The following is a 21675-nucleotide window of genomic DNA, read 5'->3' on the forward strand; positions in this document are numbered from 1 at the left end:
CTGACCATGCATTTAGCACTAATTTTGAGCTTTTCACAGACACAGACCTGTGCATGTGCTATCAGAGACTGACACATAAATGCACAACTGTGCACACTAGAGGTACAATATTTCATAACTTGTCTATGGTACATTGTTCAATTAATTTGTTTCATTCATTTTCCTCACTGAAAGATAAATCGTGTCCAGAATGTGTTCTATTTCTATTCTTTAACTTTAGTCTGATGTTTAACTTTTAATCGGTTTTCTCCATATCATATGTATTATATGTGTGTTAACAAACCAGTGCTTTGTTGTGTTGAAAACTAGATGAAACCAAAAAACATCTCATTTCAGCTCAGAAATCACAGCATGAAACAGATCTATTCCACAACACATTGTGTGGTGTTCTGTTCAAATTATTGCGTGATTTGAATTGAAAGAATCTTATTATATGATACAGTCTAACAAAACATATTCTTACATTCCCTGTGTACGCCAGAAAAAAGTAGATCCTTCACGGTGAATCCTTCTTGGCTCCCTCTGTTCACTTCCCTTGACGGGTCTAAGACACAACAAGCAGTGGCCATGGAGGTTGATGAGCATGCTGAGTACAAGTGGAGAGATGTGTGCTACTTTGAACAAGGCCTCGTTTGAACGCATAGAACATTAAGCCCCTTCCTTGAACCTCACCACCACAGACAGTTGAGGACATCAAAACATGGAGTAGAAAGAGCTTGAGAATTGAGGTCTCTGTGTATTGGGAATGGGGACTTGAGCTTTGCATAGCTTCATGAGAACCTGAAATAACCCTGGTAAGGGAGTTGGCTTTGTGCCCAGACCTGATGGGATGGTGGGAGCAGTTTAAAGCGCAGGATTACAATGAGTCACTGCACAAATGCATCAGAAACAAAAGGCAAGGCCGATACAGAAAAAATATTGTCCACATAAGCAGATATACAGTACACATACTATGATTTAGTAAATCTAAATCTCAATTAATGGTCACTAAACACTCTGCCATGACTGTTTTTCAACTGAAAAACAGAAAGAAAATACACATATACGAGTGTTACATCGATATGCATTTAATTTCTAATCATCGCTATGCATATACATAAACTCTTGCTCTTCAACTTCCACCCACATAAGCACTGGCAGGATAGAATATGTTAATTGTTTAATCACTCCATTTAATAATTTCTCTGTGTTTGCATTTGCTGTCAGCAAGGCATAAACACAGTACACAATGACAATGGTCAAAGTATTAAGCGGCAGAGTATAAATTAAGCTATAAAAGCAAGCTTTTAGGCTTGGCATTTAGCCATGGCAGGTATTCCTTTTTTATAGTGTTATTACATCGCTATGCTGCAAAGGGCATGACATTTACAACTATTTCATCTCAACACAACACAGTGTGATCAGTAGGAAGCAAGGATTTCCACACTAAATGCCTCTATAATCATTTCACAAAAGCAAACAAAAAAAAAACCCTTTAAAGGAGGAGAGAAAATTAAAATAATTATCTGTGGGAGGGGGGAACCAAAGTTCAGCAATGTACTATTTTCTTTATGATTAAAGAGTGTAAAGACATGTGGCAGGGTATATAAGTCTCATATTTGCTGTGTGGGGTTGTATGCATTGGTGTGGCAGCACTGAAAATATGAGAGAACAGGGCACTTATTATAAAGGACTCTTGTGCAAGGTCCCATGATAGCCTTCATAACAATGATAAATGGCTGAAGCATTCTGCTAAGCTACATCATATGACTAGCACCTTTAGGATTTTTTCCTCTAACGCTTAGGACAGGAGCATAGTGGGAACACTTTGTGCAAAACAGAAAAGGGGATTAACATCCTGTAGAACCTTTATATATTTTTAACCTCATTTTGTTTTCCAATTTCCTCTCATCAAGACAGCCGTGTGTGCTGTTTGTTTTTTTCACAATCGTCACAAAACAACCATAATGGAGCCAGTAGCAGAAAGCCATTAGGTTTATGATGAAAAGCTGAGGAGAACAGTTTCAGCCATTCTTGACAGCTTCTGTGATGCATTCAGTTGAGAGCTTGAAAGGAATCTTCTTTGCGTATGCTCATCTCTCGACTAAATTCACTCCACCCCTACACTGCTTTAGGAGGGTGGCCATGCCTGCAAAGATGATAGTACTGTTTGCCTAATAAATAACCCATAACAGTTTTTCTCCACCATCCAAGCTTAGACATGGGTTCAGACATTACGTTAGTAAGGCAAAAACAAAGCATGTACAACGGTCTCAAAAGTGAAACCACTCCTCTGCCAAAAACTGTTTGGAAAATTAGTCCTACTGTAGCCTGAAGCCATTGCAGTGGTAATGGAGCACAGATGGAGGACAGATCTATGATGAGGGGCAGCTTTACAATAACTACAAGTGTACACAAGAAGTAGGCATAAATAATGCAGTCATCTTTTCCATTACAGTATAATGTAAGCTAGAAATTTACAGTGCTCCAACCTCTTAATGAGGAGGCATTAAGTAGTGGTGCATTAGTCCTTATTATGACCGTAGTATAAATAAATAAACTTGCTTGTCTAGTCTCTGGAATAACAGCATCAATCAAAATGAATGGAAATTGTCTTTTATCAGTTAGGGAAAACAGTCTGAAATAAAACTTGTGTGCAAAAGTGAAAACAGGTTTGAAGTCACAAGGGATGAGCATCACCGGCTAAAGACTTTGTGTGAATACAGACAAAAAGGTTCTGCATTTGATAAACAAGCCATATAGATCCCATTTTCCACAGTCCCTACTTAAATTACTGTATATCTGAGGCAAACTCTTTATCAAGCGCCAAGAGACAGAAGGTTGTTAGTACCATTGGAATGAAAAAAACCCTGGTATGTTCTGGGTCAACTGCTCCGTTCCTTCATGTCAGTTTTATTTTAGAGAGCACAATTTGAAGAACCTCGGCATCGTTTAAATTTAAGAGAGAACTGCTCATGTGGCACTGCGCTCGGTCTTTGCCCACAAAGGATTCTAAAGGGGAATGAAAATGGAACGAACACTGCCAAAGTATTCTGCATTCATCCTCTTCTGTGAACAGTATTCTTTCCACATGGCAGGCACTCTTTCTACATTATTCAGGCTGAGAATGATCTGGCTGTATTATACTGCAACTATTACAGGAGTTGCATGATAGCATACGCCCATCCATCCATACATAAGAACTCTCTAATGGCACCACATGGATCGTTAACCACTAATTACATAAATGTTCATAAAAATCCATACATTTTAGAGATTAACTAATTTGTAAGTATGCTGTGTATAAATCCCGCGCTATATATATATTAATAAAACTTAAAAGTCCATTTATTGGACCAGCCTTTGTCTCTTCTAACCACAGTTGGTAATTAAGGCTAGTATTTCAATAATATATGGTGTGACAAAGCAACCACTGCCCACTGTTACTGATGAAAAAGTAATCCACCAACTGTATGTAAACTCCAAGAAAGTACCTGATCACCAGCAGTGCCTGAGCCAGGGAGGCCCAGCTGCCTTGTTATTTCACTATCACTCTCCGTCTTGTCTCTGCTAAATCGCATCAGCCTGCAATTGACCAAGTGTCACGCTTCAGAGGGGAGTCTGATATCTTGAGCCGCACAGACCTTTTACTCCTCCATTCTGCTTTCCTCAAAAGGTCATTTTTTTACTTTTACAGCAGCACAAAGTACACATTGCTCTGCACAACTTTTTCTGGCATCATATCAGCCTGTCATACCTTTCTTTGGGATAAGGGAAAAAAAGAGAGGCTCGTGGACCATATTCTGGGTCCTAGCTGTGAATATGACAGTGAATCCTTGTAGATAGCTGGTGCTGGTTGATACAAGCTTGGCTTGATTCGTCTTTCACTTATTAATGGAAAATTAATACATTATTCCTCCCACACAATCCCTGAAACACAGCAGAACACAGCGGGGAGGTCAGGGAACACGACCATTTGTATTCTCCCGGAGAAAAGAAATGCTTAATGACTCTCAATTGTTTTTTGCTTCTCTTACGACTTAGGACCCCCTGAAGGAAAATAAAGAAAAGATGCAGTCCTTGATGGATGCACTAGTCTCTCGTGGACGTCATAAATCAGAAATAACATGCACAGTGGAAATCTGTTATTGAAATGGCCTGACATGCTAAAACCCACTTTTCTTCTAAAGTAATTGTGAGGTTATATGTCTCATTTGGCATTTTGGCATCACAGTTGAGAAACCATCTTGTGTTAAGTTAACAAGTGAGCTTGATGTGCATGCACCATTTAACTACAGTATTTCATCACTGTTGGTGTGGTTCTAATCAATATCTCCAAAATTAAACGAAAACTCTCAGTGTTATGAATGCAGCGCAGGCTTTCAACCATGAACCCCTGCCGAAATTCTGTCCATAACTCCCTTTTATCAAAATTACTCTGTGCACTGAGCTCTGATTTACATTTCAAGCGGCCCTACAATATTCATAGCAAATCGACTGGTTGCACGTTAGGAAAATAACAAGAAAAATTCACAGTATTATACAAGAATCCACACAGGATATGAAATTTAGCCTACTGAATGACAAATGAAATGCTGAAATATCAAATAAAATGTAATATTATTAGGTATCCCAAGATATAAGAAATGTTATGGTAGAAAGAATCAAGGAACAGAGCAGAAAAAAAAAAAAAAAACTCATAACGTCTTAATAACTTGATCCATACACTCAGTCAAAGTCAAATTACTTAATGTTTGTACACACCTCAGACTGCACCGTCTGTGATGGTACATGCTTTGGTGGCGCAGGGATAAAAAGAGGCGTTCTCCCAGCAGAATGTAATTCTGTCTGAGCACTAATCTGATCTCTCAGTCGCACCTCTGGGTAACAATTTCCCCCCTTAACTATACCTGTATTGTTTTATTTCAGATTCTTATTTTCATTTATACTCCTCTTGATACCAACACATATTACATCTCTAACAACATTTTCTCAAAGCCAGGATTGGGATGCTGGCATGAAGAAGAAAAGCCAGGGAGGAGAAATATTATCTAACTGCAGTTAACAGAGGGGGGAAAAAATATGGCTGAGCAGCGAGTAACTCTCCTTGTATTGCTTGAAAAACTCCTGTTGTTTGGCATGCAGAATGCTTGGTGATCATTCCCCACATGGAGAGCCCAGGGCTGACTCTAGGTCTGTGCGTAGGGTTTTTTTTTTTTTTTTAAGCTGTGGGCAGGATAAGCGATGAGCTCCCAAGCTCTACAGTAGAAATGCAAACAAAGACAAGCTTTTTTCAGCCATTAAAAAAATGCTTAGTAGGTGTGTGGATTACCGGCTTGACAGAGATTTAATTTAATTATTCAAACTGGCAATTCGCTTCAAGAGAGATTATCATAATTTTTCTTTCTTTATGTGATTCAGTTTAATTTTGGGAAACACAAATTGATTCAGTAACTGCTGATTAATCACAATAATGAAAAAACATATGCATATGCTAAAGAAATGCATTTACTTGACAACCTAAACAAGGTTTGACACACATTTGTGATGACCGGCAGCAGCAGCAGCAGCAGCAGCAGCCTCAGTACCAGTGACATGGGCAGCGGTAGTCTTAGTATTTATATTACAGTCAGAGACAGAAGTAATAGTGGCAGAGGTGGCTGTAGTAGTGAAAGTGCCAGTTTCCACGTTTCAGTCAGGGAAAAAGAAGTGAGTTGTTTCATTTCAGTTTGATTACTGCTATTCAAAGTGTTTCAAATTGATTTTTGCTAAAGCTGGAGTAATTTGGTTATTTCTTTTAGCAAATCAATGCAATGAATTTATATCATTTCTAACTGATGCATTAATGCAATTAAGTGATCATTACACATCTACAGAGCAATTCAGAGGTAGTGCTTCTCTAAGTGTTGCACAGTGATATTGTAAATGTCTGGAGGCTGTGTGACATGGTGGAGTACGCAAGCCTAAGCCACTAGAGCAACACATATCTGACTGCACATCAGCCTACTTTTAAGCCATTTGTGCTGTTGTTGACTGTCAAACAAATTATTCTGTAATTTACACCAGAGTGCTGCATGTACGGTACAGGTAACATCCTGACAGTTACAATTGCTCAGATTACAAATAAATGTGGAACATCAAAGGATATGTATGAATAACGACACAGTCAAGACCTGCACACATATGCATTACATCTGATCTACAACTCTGATGGTCTGCACACACATGGCCTATATATATATATATCTATATATAAAAAAAAAAACGGGATAGAAATTATACCTTGATATCCTGTACTAACAAATAGTACTACCATTCTGTGCATTCAACAGTGTAATGACTTTTGAGGACCTATTTTGTACAGCTAAGCTCACCTGCCTCTTCAAATCAACAATACAAACTAAAACCTCCATAATTATCATACAGGTGAATAAACACCACCGAGGCACAGTCTGAACAAATCACCAGGATTATAAGCATTATAAATGCTATTTTAGTTCAGTTTGACTTTTACTGAAATGCATTACATTAGCATTATTATCTTTGAGGTGAATAATAATAAACATAGACTGGAAGAAATATTCAATTTAAAATCAAACAGATATAGCTCTTCTGGATTCTGATAATCCTTTCTTAACTCACAAGATCATGAGAAAATATTTGCTTATTCACAACAGAACTCTTAAATAAATTGGATGAATTGCAATTTAAACAATACTGAACGTGTATCGTCACATTCCTATATTGATAGTATGTAATTAAGTGCACCAATCTGACAATGTGTCGTCATGTGCTTTTTTTGTCCAACTACAAGTACAATTATTGTAGACACTGACTTAAATGTTTAAATAGAAGCACAAATGAACTAGAAAAGTCCATTCAGTAGAGTGCAGATCACCACCAGGTGATCTTTGTTACACCTAACCGTAACCTCACCTAAGCTGCTACCTCCAACTGTAGAGAGCACCACTACAGGAAACACTATCTGATGGAGGATCAGACTTAAACACAACGGCTCACCAAAGATTGGTGGCAAAGATAACAGAAACAGTTTTTTATTCATGTCACATCTCGTGTGTTTCGTATGGAATTTAATTGTTGCTCTGCTTCAAAATGAGATGAAACTTCAGTTTCAGGCAGTTAATAAGGATAGAAAACAGTTATTAAAATAGGTTTTTCAAAAATTGTGAATCAGCACAACCACGAGAGTTCATTGATCAGACAGGTATGACTATACACAACAAAATACTAGGCTGATCATCCCAGTAATACGAGAGTTAAGCCATGTACAGACAGACACACAGACAGACACACAGACACACCATGTACTTTACTGTGTACCATGCTATAAAGGTGAACATACAAGAGTGACACCACATTGAAAGTCTCTAATATCATATAAACTTGGAAATAAGATTCAGAAATGCATAATGAAGAAGAAATATCTAAGACTATGCACTTTCCCTAACAATCAAATGTAAGCAAATCTGTGGCATTAATCAAATATACTCCTTTATACTAATGGGGAAGTAGTAGTGTCATCTGAACGCATGCTTTACTGGAAGGGATACAGCTAGAAATATGGCAGAATCTTATAAATAAATGATCAATAATAAATAATAAATTAAATACTTATTCTTCATTTCACATGTCATAATGTCTTGTGTTTTAAGAAATCTCAATCTTTCTGATTATGTCCAGGTTTACTTCAAAATATTACAGATTTTCAATGTGGTCCCAGACTTTTGGATCCCATTGTATGTCACAGAGAACAGAATGATACAAATAGATAATAAAATACAGTGGTGATATGTTGCCATAGAAACAAAACTACACACACACACACACGTTTTTTCTCTCACCATCCAAGTGCTTCATTCCAGCACTCCCCAGCACCCTGCCAATGCATTTCTGGCAGAAAAAAAACAGGCCATTCGTGTGGGGTGGGTTGGGGGTTAAATGGTATACCGGCAACCTGCAGGATGTGTTGCGTTTTTACCACAGCAAGAAAAAAAAATCCGCACCACCACGGCCCTAGTGTGAGTGCGATATTGTAGCTGAAGAAGAAACTAGCAAAGTGGAGGCTATTGCAGCTGAGGCTGAATTATATTACAGCTACATTTTTCCTGTGAACAAAAGTCAATGCCGTACAAAAAAGAAAGTTCAATTTACTCAAAGCCATCCTAAGTCAATAATGGGCAGATTATGAATGTCAGTAGTCTTAAAAAGACCTCCCTGAAGAAAAGAGACTTGAATGAAGGCAGACAATGCACACGCATGGCTGGCCCCATATCTCAGAGGAACAGAGAGCAGTCTGATAGAGGAAAGGTGGTTGGATGACTCAAAGACCAGACAGTATAGATAAAGTGTGTGGTAACGGATAAAGTCTAAAACAACATCAGCCCTATTTCAAACCTTCCTTCTCTTCCAGTCCGTAACCTGATTGAAAACGTGTTACCAATGCACGCTTTGTTTTATAGGTCAAAGGTTTTTGGGTTATAAAACATAGTTCTGAGTACGTTTTGATTTCTGTGGATCTCTGGCACAGCACCAACTCATTTCTAGGAGACATAGTTGGAAACAGCTAAAAGGTCTGTGGCTGCAGGCTCCATATAATGAAGTGGTGCATTTAAATGAGAGACAGCACTGGGACTAGGAAGTACACTTCACTCAGATCAGTAAACACTGAAATAAAGTGGAAAATAGAGGATGAAGAAAGGGAGGAGAGAGAGCACAGAGGACAGAAAATAGGGAGAAAAAGAGGGGACACTGACTGGAGACGAGACCTGCAAACATCCTGCAAATATTGGAAGTTTTAAGAGAGGAAGAGATTAAAAAGGATAAGCGGTAAAAACGGCAAAGAGCCACAGAGGGAAATGAGAAGATTGCAGAGAAACATTTCCCAGTGGATTTGATAAGATATTGTGCTTGTGAGAGGATGATGCGGGTATAAAATGCCTCATTTACCTGTAACAAAGGGAAAAAGGAAGACAAGCCTACAAAACGAGACATTACTTTGTTAAGAGTCTCATTAAAATTTCTTAATTAAGAACAAATAGCAGTAGGAAGAGAGCGACTTTTTTAAATGTCAAGTGGCCTTGAGATCTAGGAAAGTGCACAGTGCTGTATTGCCAACAAAAAAATGACCCCCCCCCTCACAACACTGGAGTCAATCTACTGGAAATAATATGCTGGCAATTTTCTCCATGGCAACCTAATGCCAGAACAGGCTGTAGATTGGTGTGCCAGCAGGCAGACAGTCACAAGGGCTTACAGTATGGCTGCGAGGCACTCAGCAGGAGCAGAAGGTTGCACCAAATCCTGAGATAACTAACCATCGTAAAAACAAAAGCGTACACAAATACACATAAACAAACACACACACACACACACACACAAACAGAAGGACTGAGAGAGAAAAGGGCATGTAGCTACCAAAAATAGAAGCAACAACCAAGGAAGGACATAAGGTTAAATAAATCAAAGTTTGAGATTTGTGATGCCAGCAGGCATGTTAACACTTACCAAGGTACGTGGCCTAAAAATCAAAGATGAATAATGTCTATGAATCCATATTAATGCTTGTATGTTACAAGTGGATTAAAAAGCCTCGTATCTCTTGATACAGGGTGATGTAAAGAGTGATACAAAAGCCACAGCAACATGTTATTCTAACAATACATTTATAAAGGTTTTATGAGCTCCGAAAACATTGTCAAGTGGCTATTGATGGCAAAATAGAAATAGAAATTTTTTCCTTATAAGCACCTTCAGAATTAGGCAGCGTCTGAGTGTTGGGAAAAAGCTGTGGCATGCAAAAATTGCAAAAATCAGGCAATTACAAAAAGAGTGAACGTTTCTTCAAAATTCTCAAGGGATACAGATAAACATGTCATGCATTTTTACGCTACTGACCTACCAATGACGGCTCTGCAGCCATGCTGTTTTTCAACACTGAATGAGGCTGAAAATATTTAATACAGGTTTTGACTAAAAGGACCATTCAAATTCACTGCCAGTTCCCTTTCACGAAGTAGCTGAGTGCTGGTGTTGGATTGGTATGCAATAAATGGACTGGGTATTGGTGAACATTGAATAGTGTCTCCAAGTCACTGCCTCTCTACGATTGTTACAACACAGTTTTATAAAATCTCTAGAGCAATTTGTCCAAGCTCTACAGATGTTGGTGTATACATGTTGCCACAGGAGAATGATCTCGATCAGTTAGACTTTGTAAGGATTGCAAACTTTAACTTGAAGAGGAAAAAAGGAGCAGGCAGGGAAAAGAAATAGGGAGCAAGAAAAAAGGAGCAATGTTTAGACCTGAAAATAAAGGATCTCATCTCATCTTAAAATATGTGGGGTTTTGGATTATGCCATGCAGCTTAAATGTTTAGAGGGCAATGGTGCTGCAAGGGTAGAAATGAATCAGGGCAATGTTTGTCAATCAATCTATTGACATTTTGAATTAATAATGATGAGCACACTAACAGTATATATTACCCAGCCTGCTAAAAATGTTAACACACCTGGAGCGATGCTGCACACTGCACATTTCACAGATCAAAAACTACCCAAATACAGCAATAGTAACAACTACAACTGTAATCATCCATGAGTAAAGTGAAGTGTTGTATTTCATAGCTATAAAGGGGAGTTTTTCCTGCCACTGTTTCCTGATATAACGATTCTGTTCAAGGTTTCTTACCGTTAAAGGGCAGTTTTTCCAGCCACTGTTTTCCAATATAAGATCTGATGTTGCTCATGTGGGGATTCTTGATCCTTCATTTTTAATTCCTGAATCGTTGGGTCTCTCTCTTAATAAAAGAGTTTGGTCTAGACCTGCTCTTTATGGAAAACGTCTTTCAAATGTTCATTTTTTCAGGTTCGTGTGCATTTTGGTGACTACAATGACGTTAAGAAATTATCCAATACAAAACGATTGCAAAGATTTGTTTTCATTGGCTTTAACTCCACAGCACAAGGTTGCACAACAAAATGCAAGTTGTAGTCCCATTATGCTACACAACAAAAAATGACCTGAAATGACCTGGGACAATAGCATTAAGGGGCAAATAAGCTTGGGAATCTGCTGAGCGAGAATTTTACTCTCTCTCATAATAATCTCTTGGTACCATTATAATATATTAGCACCTCCGCAGACTCTTTCTATTGAGATTTCGTTAGTGCCAACGGCAAGACTTCACAGCTTTTCTCAGAGAGGCACTTCGTACTTTCTCTTCAAAGTCCTGTGGGAAATAGAAGACAGCAAATACTGCAGGTGCAGGCACTGCCTGTGTGTGTGCTGCAGAACAGTGTAGTATGGGTTTATGAGTGAAACTGGAGTGTTAAAGTCTGAGGATATGAACGGATGGGTATGCACTGGAGAGAACCACAGAGAGAGATACTTTTGATGTTTTTTTTATTAAACCATTACCTTAAAATGAGGACAAAAACATCAGCAAGCCAAACAAAATGCCACGCAAACACAAGAACACAAATGCCTCCCGATTGCACTCAAGGCAAATGGAAGCAAGATAAAAGCAATGGCACTGTCTGATATAATCAGCCTGACAGAGCTCTTTTTACAACTGCATACAAATGCAAAATAATCAAACTCTCCTCACCCATGGAGAAAACTGCCCATGTACATTCCTAAAAGCATTGGTGTCTTTTCTTCAGCAATAAAACATTAATTCAGTCCTGATGCGCTGTAACCATCTCACACAACGGATAAGTAGACCAGAGAGAGAAAGGGAGTGAATGAGAGATGTATATTACATATTTATTTTGTTACATTTCATGCCAATACAGCTCATTTGAATTGAATTGAATCGAAAAATAGAGGGAGCAAGACAGAATTGGCCGGTAAACTGGTGCATCACACAGTTGGCAGGGTATCATGTGCAGAGTAATGGACAATGGCCTTCGAGTGCATTACATCCTACCTGGCACAGAGCGGGTGTGTGTTTGTATGTGCATGGAGATGTGATGGTATGAGACTGGAAAACAGTGGTCTGCAAAACCAAGAAATTGCAGCAGGAATATTGAATTTTGAAGGAATATAATAGCACAATTAACTGACATAAGATAAATGCAATCAAACATTTGCTCACTTCCTGGAAATAACTTGTTGCCTGTCAAACTCAAAAGTCAGCGGAGTGTTTTCCTGCAGTTTTTGAAGGGGGCTGCTGGAGCAGATGGTGGAAAGCTGGATGACAAAACCTGCATGTTGTTTATTTCAGATTACACTATAGCCACGTTTTGAGTAAGTTAGCTATAAATAGAAAGCGACCGAGAGACCCAGATGGAGAGATGTAGTGAGAGAGACAGAAAGACATAGAGGCACAGAGGGAGACTTGAGCATTAGGAGTCTATTCCAGAGTGATTCAGTCTGTCAACGCTTACAGAGTGTGCCCGTCCTCCTAAAAACAATGATTCTGACTCGCCTCTAGTGAACTAGTGAAATGCCGATTCACACTAGGAAGTCTTGATGACATTTACACTTAATCCCTGGTGCTAAACATATGCAGAGTCACAAATAAGCACACTTTTTTCACTTCACACCCACTCAAAGAAAATTAGTTTAATAATCTCATGCATAGTGAAGGGAATCTGCAAATACATAAAGACGCATCAAAACAATAAGGCATTTCTGAGCATCGCGGTGAACAAATAATCAGTTACATGATGATCCTGTAATCACATTAGTGATAAAAATCCCATTACCTTCCGATAATACATCAGCCTCCTTGCTCTCATCATGTGTCTTGTAGAACAATCACCAAGGATGATGGAAAAATGACTGAGTATTCCCCCTCCAAGCCCCCGGCCCAACAAAGCCTTCCTAACCCATACCGTCACATAACCCACTGTGCTGTCAGAGCACAGACCCAGCACACAGCCTGTAGAACATCCTTCTCTCATAGCACCCACTCAGGGACTAGAGACTAAAATAAAACTTATTTGGGTGCCTCTGTGAAACAATGACTGAAAATGCACTCCCACAAAATCTAATTCCAGACAGTGGATAATAGTAAATTTCACCCTTCCAGTCATCCAACAGTCACGCTTTTCCATCCGTAATACCATACTCCATTAGCTATCTTCATTTTTCTTTTCTTTTTTTTCCTAGTGTCTCCCACACACCCTCACAGCCATCCTGCTATCACCACATGTCTCACTTCTTTTCTCCAATGGGAAATTGTCACATATCGAAATTTTTCAACCCTCTTATCTACTCTTCTTTCATTATCCATCTTCACCCTTTCTAAACTTGCAGACATCTATATCCACCATTGGAATATATGCCTCTCACATCAAAACCGCAAAAGGAAGCTCCGCTACAGCATTTCATCAGAATAAAAAAAAAAAAAAAAAAGCCACATCTGTAGAGCAGACAGACATCTCGTGGGCTGCGGTGTCGTGCACCAAGAACCACAGAAAGGTACTGTTGATGGCTGGGATGAAGTGAGTAGGTTGTTTTAGGCATCCACCTTGTGAAAAGGCTCCATTCCTCTTTCACAATCAGTTTAATGTCACATGCACTAAAATGACAGACTGCCATATGGCGTCAGAGACTCAGGAACAGGCAGCTGTCTTAGAGGACGCGCTCCTGTGACTGCTTCTAGCTCTGCTCCTTCGATGCAATCACCAATTAACAGAAGTGAAAAATAAAGCCATACATTTTAGAGACTAGGAGATGCCTTTGTGGTTGGGTGAAATGAGGGAGAGAGAAATAAACAGGGGGAAGAAAGCCTTTTAGGGAAAGTGATCACAGAAGGGGCATGTGAAAGAACGAAGAATTGCCTCGTTCCGGGGAAGATAGACTTTTTTTTTTTTTGCTTTAGAGCATTGTGTCCCTGGGTGATTGTCTAGAATATGTATGTATGTTCTGTGAGCAGAATGTTGAACATTTCATTATATCCCATTCACTGAGTCTAGAGATTGATTCACTATTTATAATTCACAGAAGCAATTAAGAGTAAAAGTCTGTTAGGGGCCATTATACCTAATGCATGCTTTCTTTCATTCTGCAGTACAATAGTTTTAGACTGTTGGAACAACTGCAACTCTCCAGATCAATACTAAATGAACTCAAGATTAAAGCAGAATGTAAGTCTCTCAGACAAGTTCAATGTTAAGTCACATGGATACAATTCGATATAATGGGGTGGATGATAAAGAGCATTTAATAATGACACACATCTCATCTTGTCCAGATTGTCGTAAGCCCATGTGACAACTGTGATAACAGGGACACTGAAAACATCTGGCACTGCGCTCCAGACAAAGCTCTATCTCTGACAAAATAAAGAAAGCAAAGATAAGCCCGAATTAATTTTGCAAACCTCTCTTTCAGAAAATCCTCTTTATTTGAGGTGGGGAGAAGTGGGGTTGGGAATGTGCAGAACCTCCTACGCATCTTCCTAAGAAGTAATCCAGAAAGCTGTTCACTGGTGTGTGTAGCAGTCAGGCAGCTCCACAAAGACGCATGCAAATGAAGTTAAGTCTCAAGTGGAGCAACAGGGGGAGAGGGGACCAAATAGCGACTCACTGTCAGCTGCTGAGCACAAATATGGAAAAGCTTAGCCTTAGAAGCGTTTTGATATTCAAGGAACCTAACCCACTGAAAGAACAATAAGTTACTGCTGCTTCTCCACACACACCCCTCACCCCACCCCCATTCTTCACCTCTTCTGACAACTGGTTTTCTTTACCCTATCTGCAAACTGCCCACTTAATTAAAATGACTTGGCAATCAAAAACCACAATTTCAAGCCATTGCAATAAAATTGAACTACGTACATCATAATTAAGTATAACAACCTTCCTTGAGAACCTGAAATAACAGTCTCATTATTCCTGGCTATTCCTAAAACTCCTCAATAAACACAACTGCCTGTCCCACTTTAACTACAAAAAGTGGAAGGGGCCACACTTTTGCAATCCATTGCACAAACAGGATTGCCTGGGGGTGTCATGTCAGGCTCTCTGATGTTCAGCTTTGATGTACAACAGCTTTGCAACACCGACGTTCACCTACATGCCACAGCTGTGTATAGATACAGTGTCACATGTAGTTATGTGAGAGACACCTCGTTATTGTTTATGTACTCATGCATTCTCACACGCATACAATACACTGGAAGTAGACCTTACATTGCCGTGGTTGATGAAACCATGTTCCCTGGCTATGCGGTCAGCCTCCTCTGGCCCCCCTTTGATCTGTACGGCCCAAGTGTTTGTGTAGACCTCTGCGCCGTCGATCCACTTCCGTTCTGCTGTCAGGAGGACAAGGACTGTCCATAAGTGCAACAGGGCCACCTTGGCATCCATGAAAAGGAGAGCACTTCACAGGGCAGTCTATCCGTCCGTCTGTCGCTGCTTCCCGGGCAGAGTGGGGCTGCTCAACCTTACAGCAGCAAAGTAGAACAGTGGCCTAGAGATGAGAGGACAGAGCCGGTTATAAACACAAACATGGCCTTCTTAACTGGGTCACTCTTGGGTCTGAATTACTGAGTGCAGATACCTTTCAGAGAACAAATCCGAAACTGCAGCAAAAATAAACTGCACATCCAGAGACCTCATCATACTTAGTTCACTGTCAACTGTCAAACCCAGATGAAAAAAGAAAAAAAAAAACCTCCTTCATAACTGTGCAAGGCATAAATATTAGGTCAAAACCGACAAGGGCTCTGCCAAAAACAGAATTATTTTTCAATCCACCCTCATCTTTCTTAGACCTGAAATGGTAATGTATGATAATGATATACAGTATACATGTTATTGCAAAACAGGACGAGCTCAAAGCAAACCGGTACACAGTCAGTTATGGCAACTACAAAAGCAAGACATCTGCGGGAGAGGGCATGCAAATGCTCGCTCAGAGACTGTTCTCAATATTAGGATATTCCAAAATTGAAATTCAACAAACCACTTATCAGGTCAGAGAAGGTACTGTGCAACATATTCAAATTGAATGATAAAATAACACGAGTGATGAAAAGGACCGCTTTTTGAGCCGATGATCAAATAAAAAAGGTTTTCAGTCCGGGACATTCTGCTGGTTTTTGATTTGAAGCTCTTTGAGTCATAGGAAAGAAGCCCGTAAGTCACACATAAAAGGGAAAGCTGTGGTAAGTTAACCGACTCTGACTGAGAAGAAAAACGATAAGGAGTGGGAATCCACTAAGTATATCAGTTCAACCTCAGGAAGATGAAGAGGAGGAGGTGATGCATGTCTAAATGCCTGGCCAGTCCCACTGCTGATCCCACCAACGTGGCGTCAATGTGCTATTCGGTGAGTCAATCCCTGCTACGCCATGAACTGATGTGAGAGGAAATAGGAGCAACGCTAAGTGTCCAATCTTCTTTTTGAATTTGATCCAATCTTCTTTTTGAATCTGGGCCTGTTGTGTTCACTAATGACTTTTTGCTGGTTTTTCTGGGAGGTTTACCAATTCTCAGGACTTCCAACATCCACCATCTGAGCAGGTATAGAAAGATAGACACGATGGGAGAAAACAGCTCATGAACTGCTTGTTCTACTCATCGTTATGGCAGGATGTTCTTCTGTTTTAACACTTTCAAATTGTGGAATGTAATGAACATTGCAGGCTTCTGGGGATCCTATGGGGCTTAATGGATTTTTGAAAAACACTGGAAACCTATGTCTTCTGCAAGGTAAGGCAAACCTGCAGTAGAGCACACTGTTCTGCTGACTGTGGCTGAGCGTGTTCAGACTCTTCACGGGTATTAAAAGGTGAAAGAACAAAATGATGTATTCTCACAGCAAAATTCCAATTAAGTGGTGGTTCCCTTGGCAGTAGGTGGCGGTGCTGAAACATTTCAGAGCGTTTGACCAACACAGAGGATGCCCTCGCCCTTCAAACACCCCCCCCCCCCCCCCCCCCCCCCCCCCCAAAAAAAAAGATCTCCTTCTTCTGGGGAGTTATGCGTGTCCAAACTAAGCTCACTGAATACATCTGTGTCTTCACAGATACATTTAGGGAGTGGGTGTGATTTGAGCGCAGCAGGAGAGGTGGTGGAAACATGACCAGGGGCTGTCACTCTTCCCGTGGAGCAATTCTTCTGAGCTCATTAGATGCTATGCTGGAGACACAAAAACAGGAGCAGGGGGTCTGTTGTCACTAAGAGGGCTGAGAGAAGGAGGAATAAATGTAGAGAGAGGGGTGGTATCCTTCCCCCATACAGCATTGCGGAAAATAACGAGCACATAATAACACAACGCCCAAAGCACCTTCTCTCAAAACACAGCCTGGAGAGGAGTTAACAAGAGGCTGCTTACTCTTACAATATACATCAAAGGCCTAAAACTGAATGAAACTTCAACCTTCAAACCATGGGAGAACTTAAGACTTCAGAATCCAAACTACAATGAAAATAGAAAATCAGTTGCATAACCTCTTTCGAGATGAGTACAACACTCTCGTAAGTGAGCCGGTGGAAATGCTGGGGTGGATAAAGTGACCTGTGCTATGCTACAATAACCCGACAGCTTTTGAATTATTAATTCAGCACCTACTGTTGCAAGTTATTGACAAGCCTCCAAATGTATTTCGGTATCTCGTGGTGATAAAGTGGTGCGAAATTTTTGATCATGGATTCCTGTTCAAAAGCCACTTTCTCGCTTAGGGAACAGAGCAACGGCAGCAGCAGCAGCAACAACAGGTTGTCCTAAGAAAACACTTTGCTTAGATGTCCTGTCTAGAAAATTCATAATTAGCAAATCCTCTCAGCAATAACAGCTGAGGTGTCCTTGAGGAGCACACTTCACCCGCTGGCTGCTCCAGTGGTGCCGCTCTGTGGCCAACAGAACAAGACTATGTCATATAAACTCACGACAGAGCAATTCCTGTCCTGCGACACCCCCTCACTAGTCAACTCTGTTGAGGGGAGGGGGGAGATGGATCAGCATTGCGCAAACACTGTGCATTCATTATTGTCTTGATATCACCATTAAGGCCTTGGGCAACAGCCTCCACACTTCTGGAAATTCTACAGACTTGCACAAAGGAACATTAGCTTTTGTGATCTGTTATGAGCCAGACTGCTGAAAGCTGACTGCACAAAGAATGTCTAGCAAGATCTGGGCGCAATTTTGAAATAAAATTAAACTGTTCATTACCTTGGTATCTTATACTTACCGTTGGTGCCATCTTAGATAATAAAGCTTTTTTTTCAACAGTAAAATATCAGAACTTTTATCAGAACATTTTGGTCCCAACTCTTCAATAACCAATTTGCAGGGCCCCTTTCCAAAGAGTTTACATATAAAATTAAGATCAGCCAGTCTATCACTGATTCTTTTAACAGTCTCGGATATCCACATTGGCACTGGCCTCATAAATCCAGTACTGTCAGTTGTAGCTGAGTGAAATGATTAATGAATGACTATCTGTGGCAATCAGTTCCACTGCTGATTAAAATAGCAACAGTTATGCCGATAATCTCAGCACATGATCAATATCACGGCACTGAGTCAAACACATTATAATATATGATTTTATATGTATACCTTGTAGCCCGGCTCTAGATCTACCATTTATAAAAGCACTGTCAGTTAAGAGTTGAACTTCATAAAAAATGACCTTGAGACCAGATACTGACCAGTTTGATTCCCATCTGTATAATGCACTTGACCTGAAACACATCAGCTTCACCACAGACACTCTTTGGTGAGCAGCAGCAGAAGCCTTCGGTTACATCAACATGTCGAATAATGCAAATGTGATGTATCTGACAAACAGCATATGCATTCAACAAACTTTCTCTACATTAGCATCTCTCCGGAGAGATGCAATACACATAATGTGACAGAATAACAGATCCACCCTTGATGGGGATGAATAGTCGATTTCCATTGCTAATGACAAGCACACGAAGCTGTGACAGACCATATGCAGCACTCCAGCTCTATTTCAGGCAGCCCACCAGCCAAATCAACACCCACCATGTGCTCTGGGCTGCCCTCTCATAGAAAACCAAAGCACAGGAGAGAACAGAAACATTTGTGAAGTACCACGGACAGCCAAGCTTGCTCTCCTGAGAGGGAAACTTGCTCCGAGTAAGAGTGCGGTTGGAAAACCGGAGGCATTGCGCAGGCATGTTGTGGTCTGCCAGGACAGCAGCGCGCAGCTGGAAGTGAGCTGTGTGGCGATCATCTGAGCTGCACGGTATGAAGTGAGCGAGAATGCTGTGAGTGAGTACCACTAAAGGCTGATCCATCTTTGCTCCCACTGTCTACGAGCTGCAGAGGGAAAAAAAACAAAAAAAACCCTGATAAACTGTTGTCTAGGACAGCAGCAATGTGCCCAGAAGGAAGAATCAATTCTGTAAGTAATGTCCCACAGAGAGATCCAACCCAATTTTTAACAGCCATCTGAATCTTGGCATTGTTCCCTGTGTCAAACATCCTCTCATCCACAACACGCGCTGCCCTAGTTTATAGATGAATTATACTGTTGACAAGTTTGTCTTCCTACTTTTTTCTCCTCCACTGCATTCCTGGTTTACGCCTCTTATAAAATGTGCGAACTGTCGTCTGAAGAATTATCGGTACAGTTTAACCCAGTGCTGGTGACCAATCAACAGAGCTGGAGAGGTGGCGTCCAGAGTAAAGTGTGTATGCGAGCCGCCCAGTCCGACATCCTCTGGCAACATAAGCACTGGACAAACCCTTTTGATAGCTTTGATCTCTAAACTGGCCCGGGCAAGATGTAGGCCTAACAAAGAGAGAAACAAAAGATCACATTCATAGGGTAATCTTTGATGTGAGGTAGTGTAATCCAATTGAGCTTGGAGCAACCGCCGATGACCTTGACTTCCTCCCTTGTTAAGATCCCAGTGGGAGTTGCACTGGAGGTATAAAATAACAATGGTAACCAGAGGACACAACAAGATGAGTCAGACCACTTTAAGTTCAGTTTTTCAGCTTGTTGGTTCAAATTGAGCACACTTTGCCTTTCTTAAAATAGGCACACGCATCTGATTCCTGTGTGGAGGAATAGTGCGTAGCTAGGTCTAAACAATTTCTGCCTTGCCTGAGAGGCAGAACTAACTGTAATTTATTACAGCAATTCCCACCTTACTAGTACTTGATGAGGGGTTTAGCCTATTAAGGCTTCAGGGTGAATAAGTAAGAGAAAAAGAAAATGTGAGAGTGTGGGCGCAGTGGAGACAGAAGGGAGGGAGGAAAGCAGAGCATAAATCTGAATTAACAGAGTCAAGTAAGACATATGCTGCAGGAAACCCTGTTATTTCCTGCAGCATGTGTAAATACAAGAGTTGCAACACGAATGCCGCTATCTTACCAACAATAAACTTCAGAGAGGAAGCGCTCCGGACCAACGCTGGCCAACCATCGGGCTAAGTCATGTCTCCTTCAACAAAGAAAAAGGGTCCACCTGGAGTGAGGGAGCCTGCTGTCCAGACTGGGGTAGGATTCACCTGACTGGGAGGACTGGTGAGGCAGCGCTGGCAGACACTTTTATGCTGAAATAGCCGTCGTGCTTTCAGCAAATGCTCCCATTGTTCCCACCCACTTTTCCACAGCTCCCCTCCCTGCATGAACACATCTAACTCACTAACTAACTGTGGCTGCCACAAAAACTAAGAAGCCAACAAGAGCCGCGGCGCCATGCCTCCTCATCCTCTTCTTCTCCCTCCGAGCGGAGACTCCCCTTTCTCCTGCGGCTTGACTTCCAACTTTACATCTAACCTGACGCCGTACGTCCTCTGCTCGGTCCAGGAGATGAATAATAATGCTATCCGCACACACCCATCCTCCTTCAAAAGGCGCTGAATTCAACTATCCCGTCTTGCTTGTCATCCGCCACCAAGTTGCCACCACCACCACCATGGTTATATTGTTTGCCAGTTAACTTCAACCGTCGCACCCAGATATCTCTCCTACGGTTTCAGTTGTTTCAGGTGGCGTGTTTGCTGGCTAAAGTATGCTAGCGTGAATTCACTCAGCAAAGTAAATAACTACGCGAAGAGAACCAGGGGAGAATAAAGGGCTACATGCCATAATAGTGTCGCGGTCCACTCCTGCATGGAGATGACAACAAACTGCCACAAACCCTTTTCTCCAGGAAATACGTCACGTTTAGGAGCCGACTGGACTAACGGGTATGCTTGATTTGTTTAATCGCCTGCGCTGAAAGGGGCGGGAAGCCTCGTTTATATCACCCGAAGCACAAATAAACTTCAGTAAAACAACATAATTCCACTTTGATTTGACGTAATTTGTGTATCGTTTTTAGCAGACATAGCGCGTTTATTTGTTGCATCGTATGAAATTATACATTCATGACAAATAAGAGTAAAAGGTAAATAATTACATAAAATAATGATCTGTAAAGACAAAACCTCAATTAATGCTTTTCTTATGGTAAGACAAAACGACTTTGTTAGAATAATGGTTGTTTGCTGTGGATTCAACTGCTGCCGTGGTTATTTTATCCTCACAAATGAATTTACGGGACACGCCTGTCCCCAAAACACGCATCCCAGTTTCCTCACATAACTGAATTGTACCGCTTGTGTGTGGCCGCCATCTTCTGGACACCTGGGTAACTCACACTCGTGTATAAAACAGGACACCGTACGGTAGAGGGGGCCATAACACAAAGAGCCGAGGCGGACTCTGACTCGCATGATTGTGTCTAC

At 40.8% G+C, this 21675-nt stretch overlaps 1 protein-coding gene across 1 annotated transcript in view; it reads right to left on the reverse strand.

The window, feature by feature from the left end:
- The window catches only part of furinb (furin (paired basic amino acid cleaving enzyme) b), a 67843-nt gene extending 47292 nt beyond the window's left edge, over window positions 1–20551 (reverse strand). The window contains exons 1-2 of the mRNA XM_070831181.1: window positions 20316–20551; window positions 15142–15421 (exon numbers count right to left, since the gene is read on the reverse strand). Of these exons, the coding sequence (XP_070687282.1) occupies window positions 15142–15318 (177 nt within the window). The 5' untranslated portion in view covers window positions 15319–15421; window positions 20316–20551. The remainder of the gene's footprint in view (window positions 1–15141; window positions 15422–20315) is intronic.
- Window positions 20552–21675: the final 1124 nt, after the last annotated feature.

This window comes from Pempheris klunzingeri, chromosome 5 (assembly GCF_042242105.1).
Source record: "Pempheris klunzingeri isolate RE-2024b chromosome 5, fPemKlu1.hap1, whole genome shotgun sequence".
Lineage (NCBI taxonomy): Eukaryota > Metazoa > Chordata > Actinopteri > Acropomatiformes > Pempheridae > Pempheris > Pempheris klunzingeri.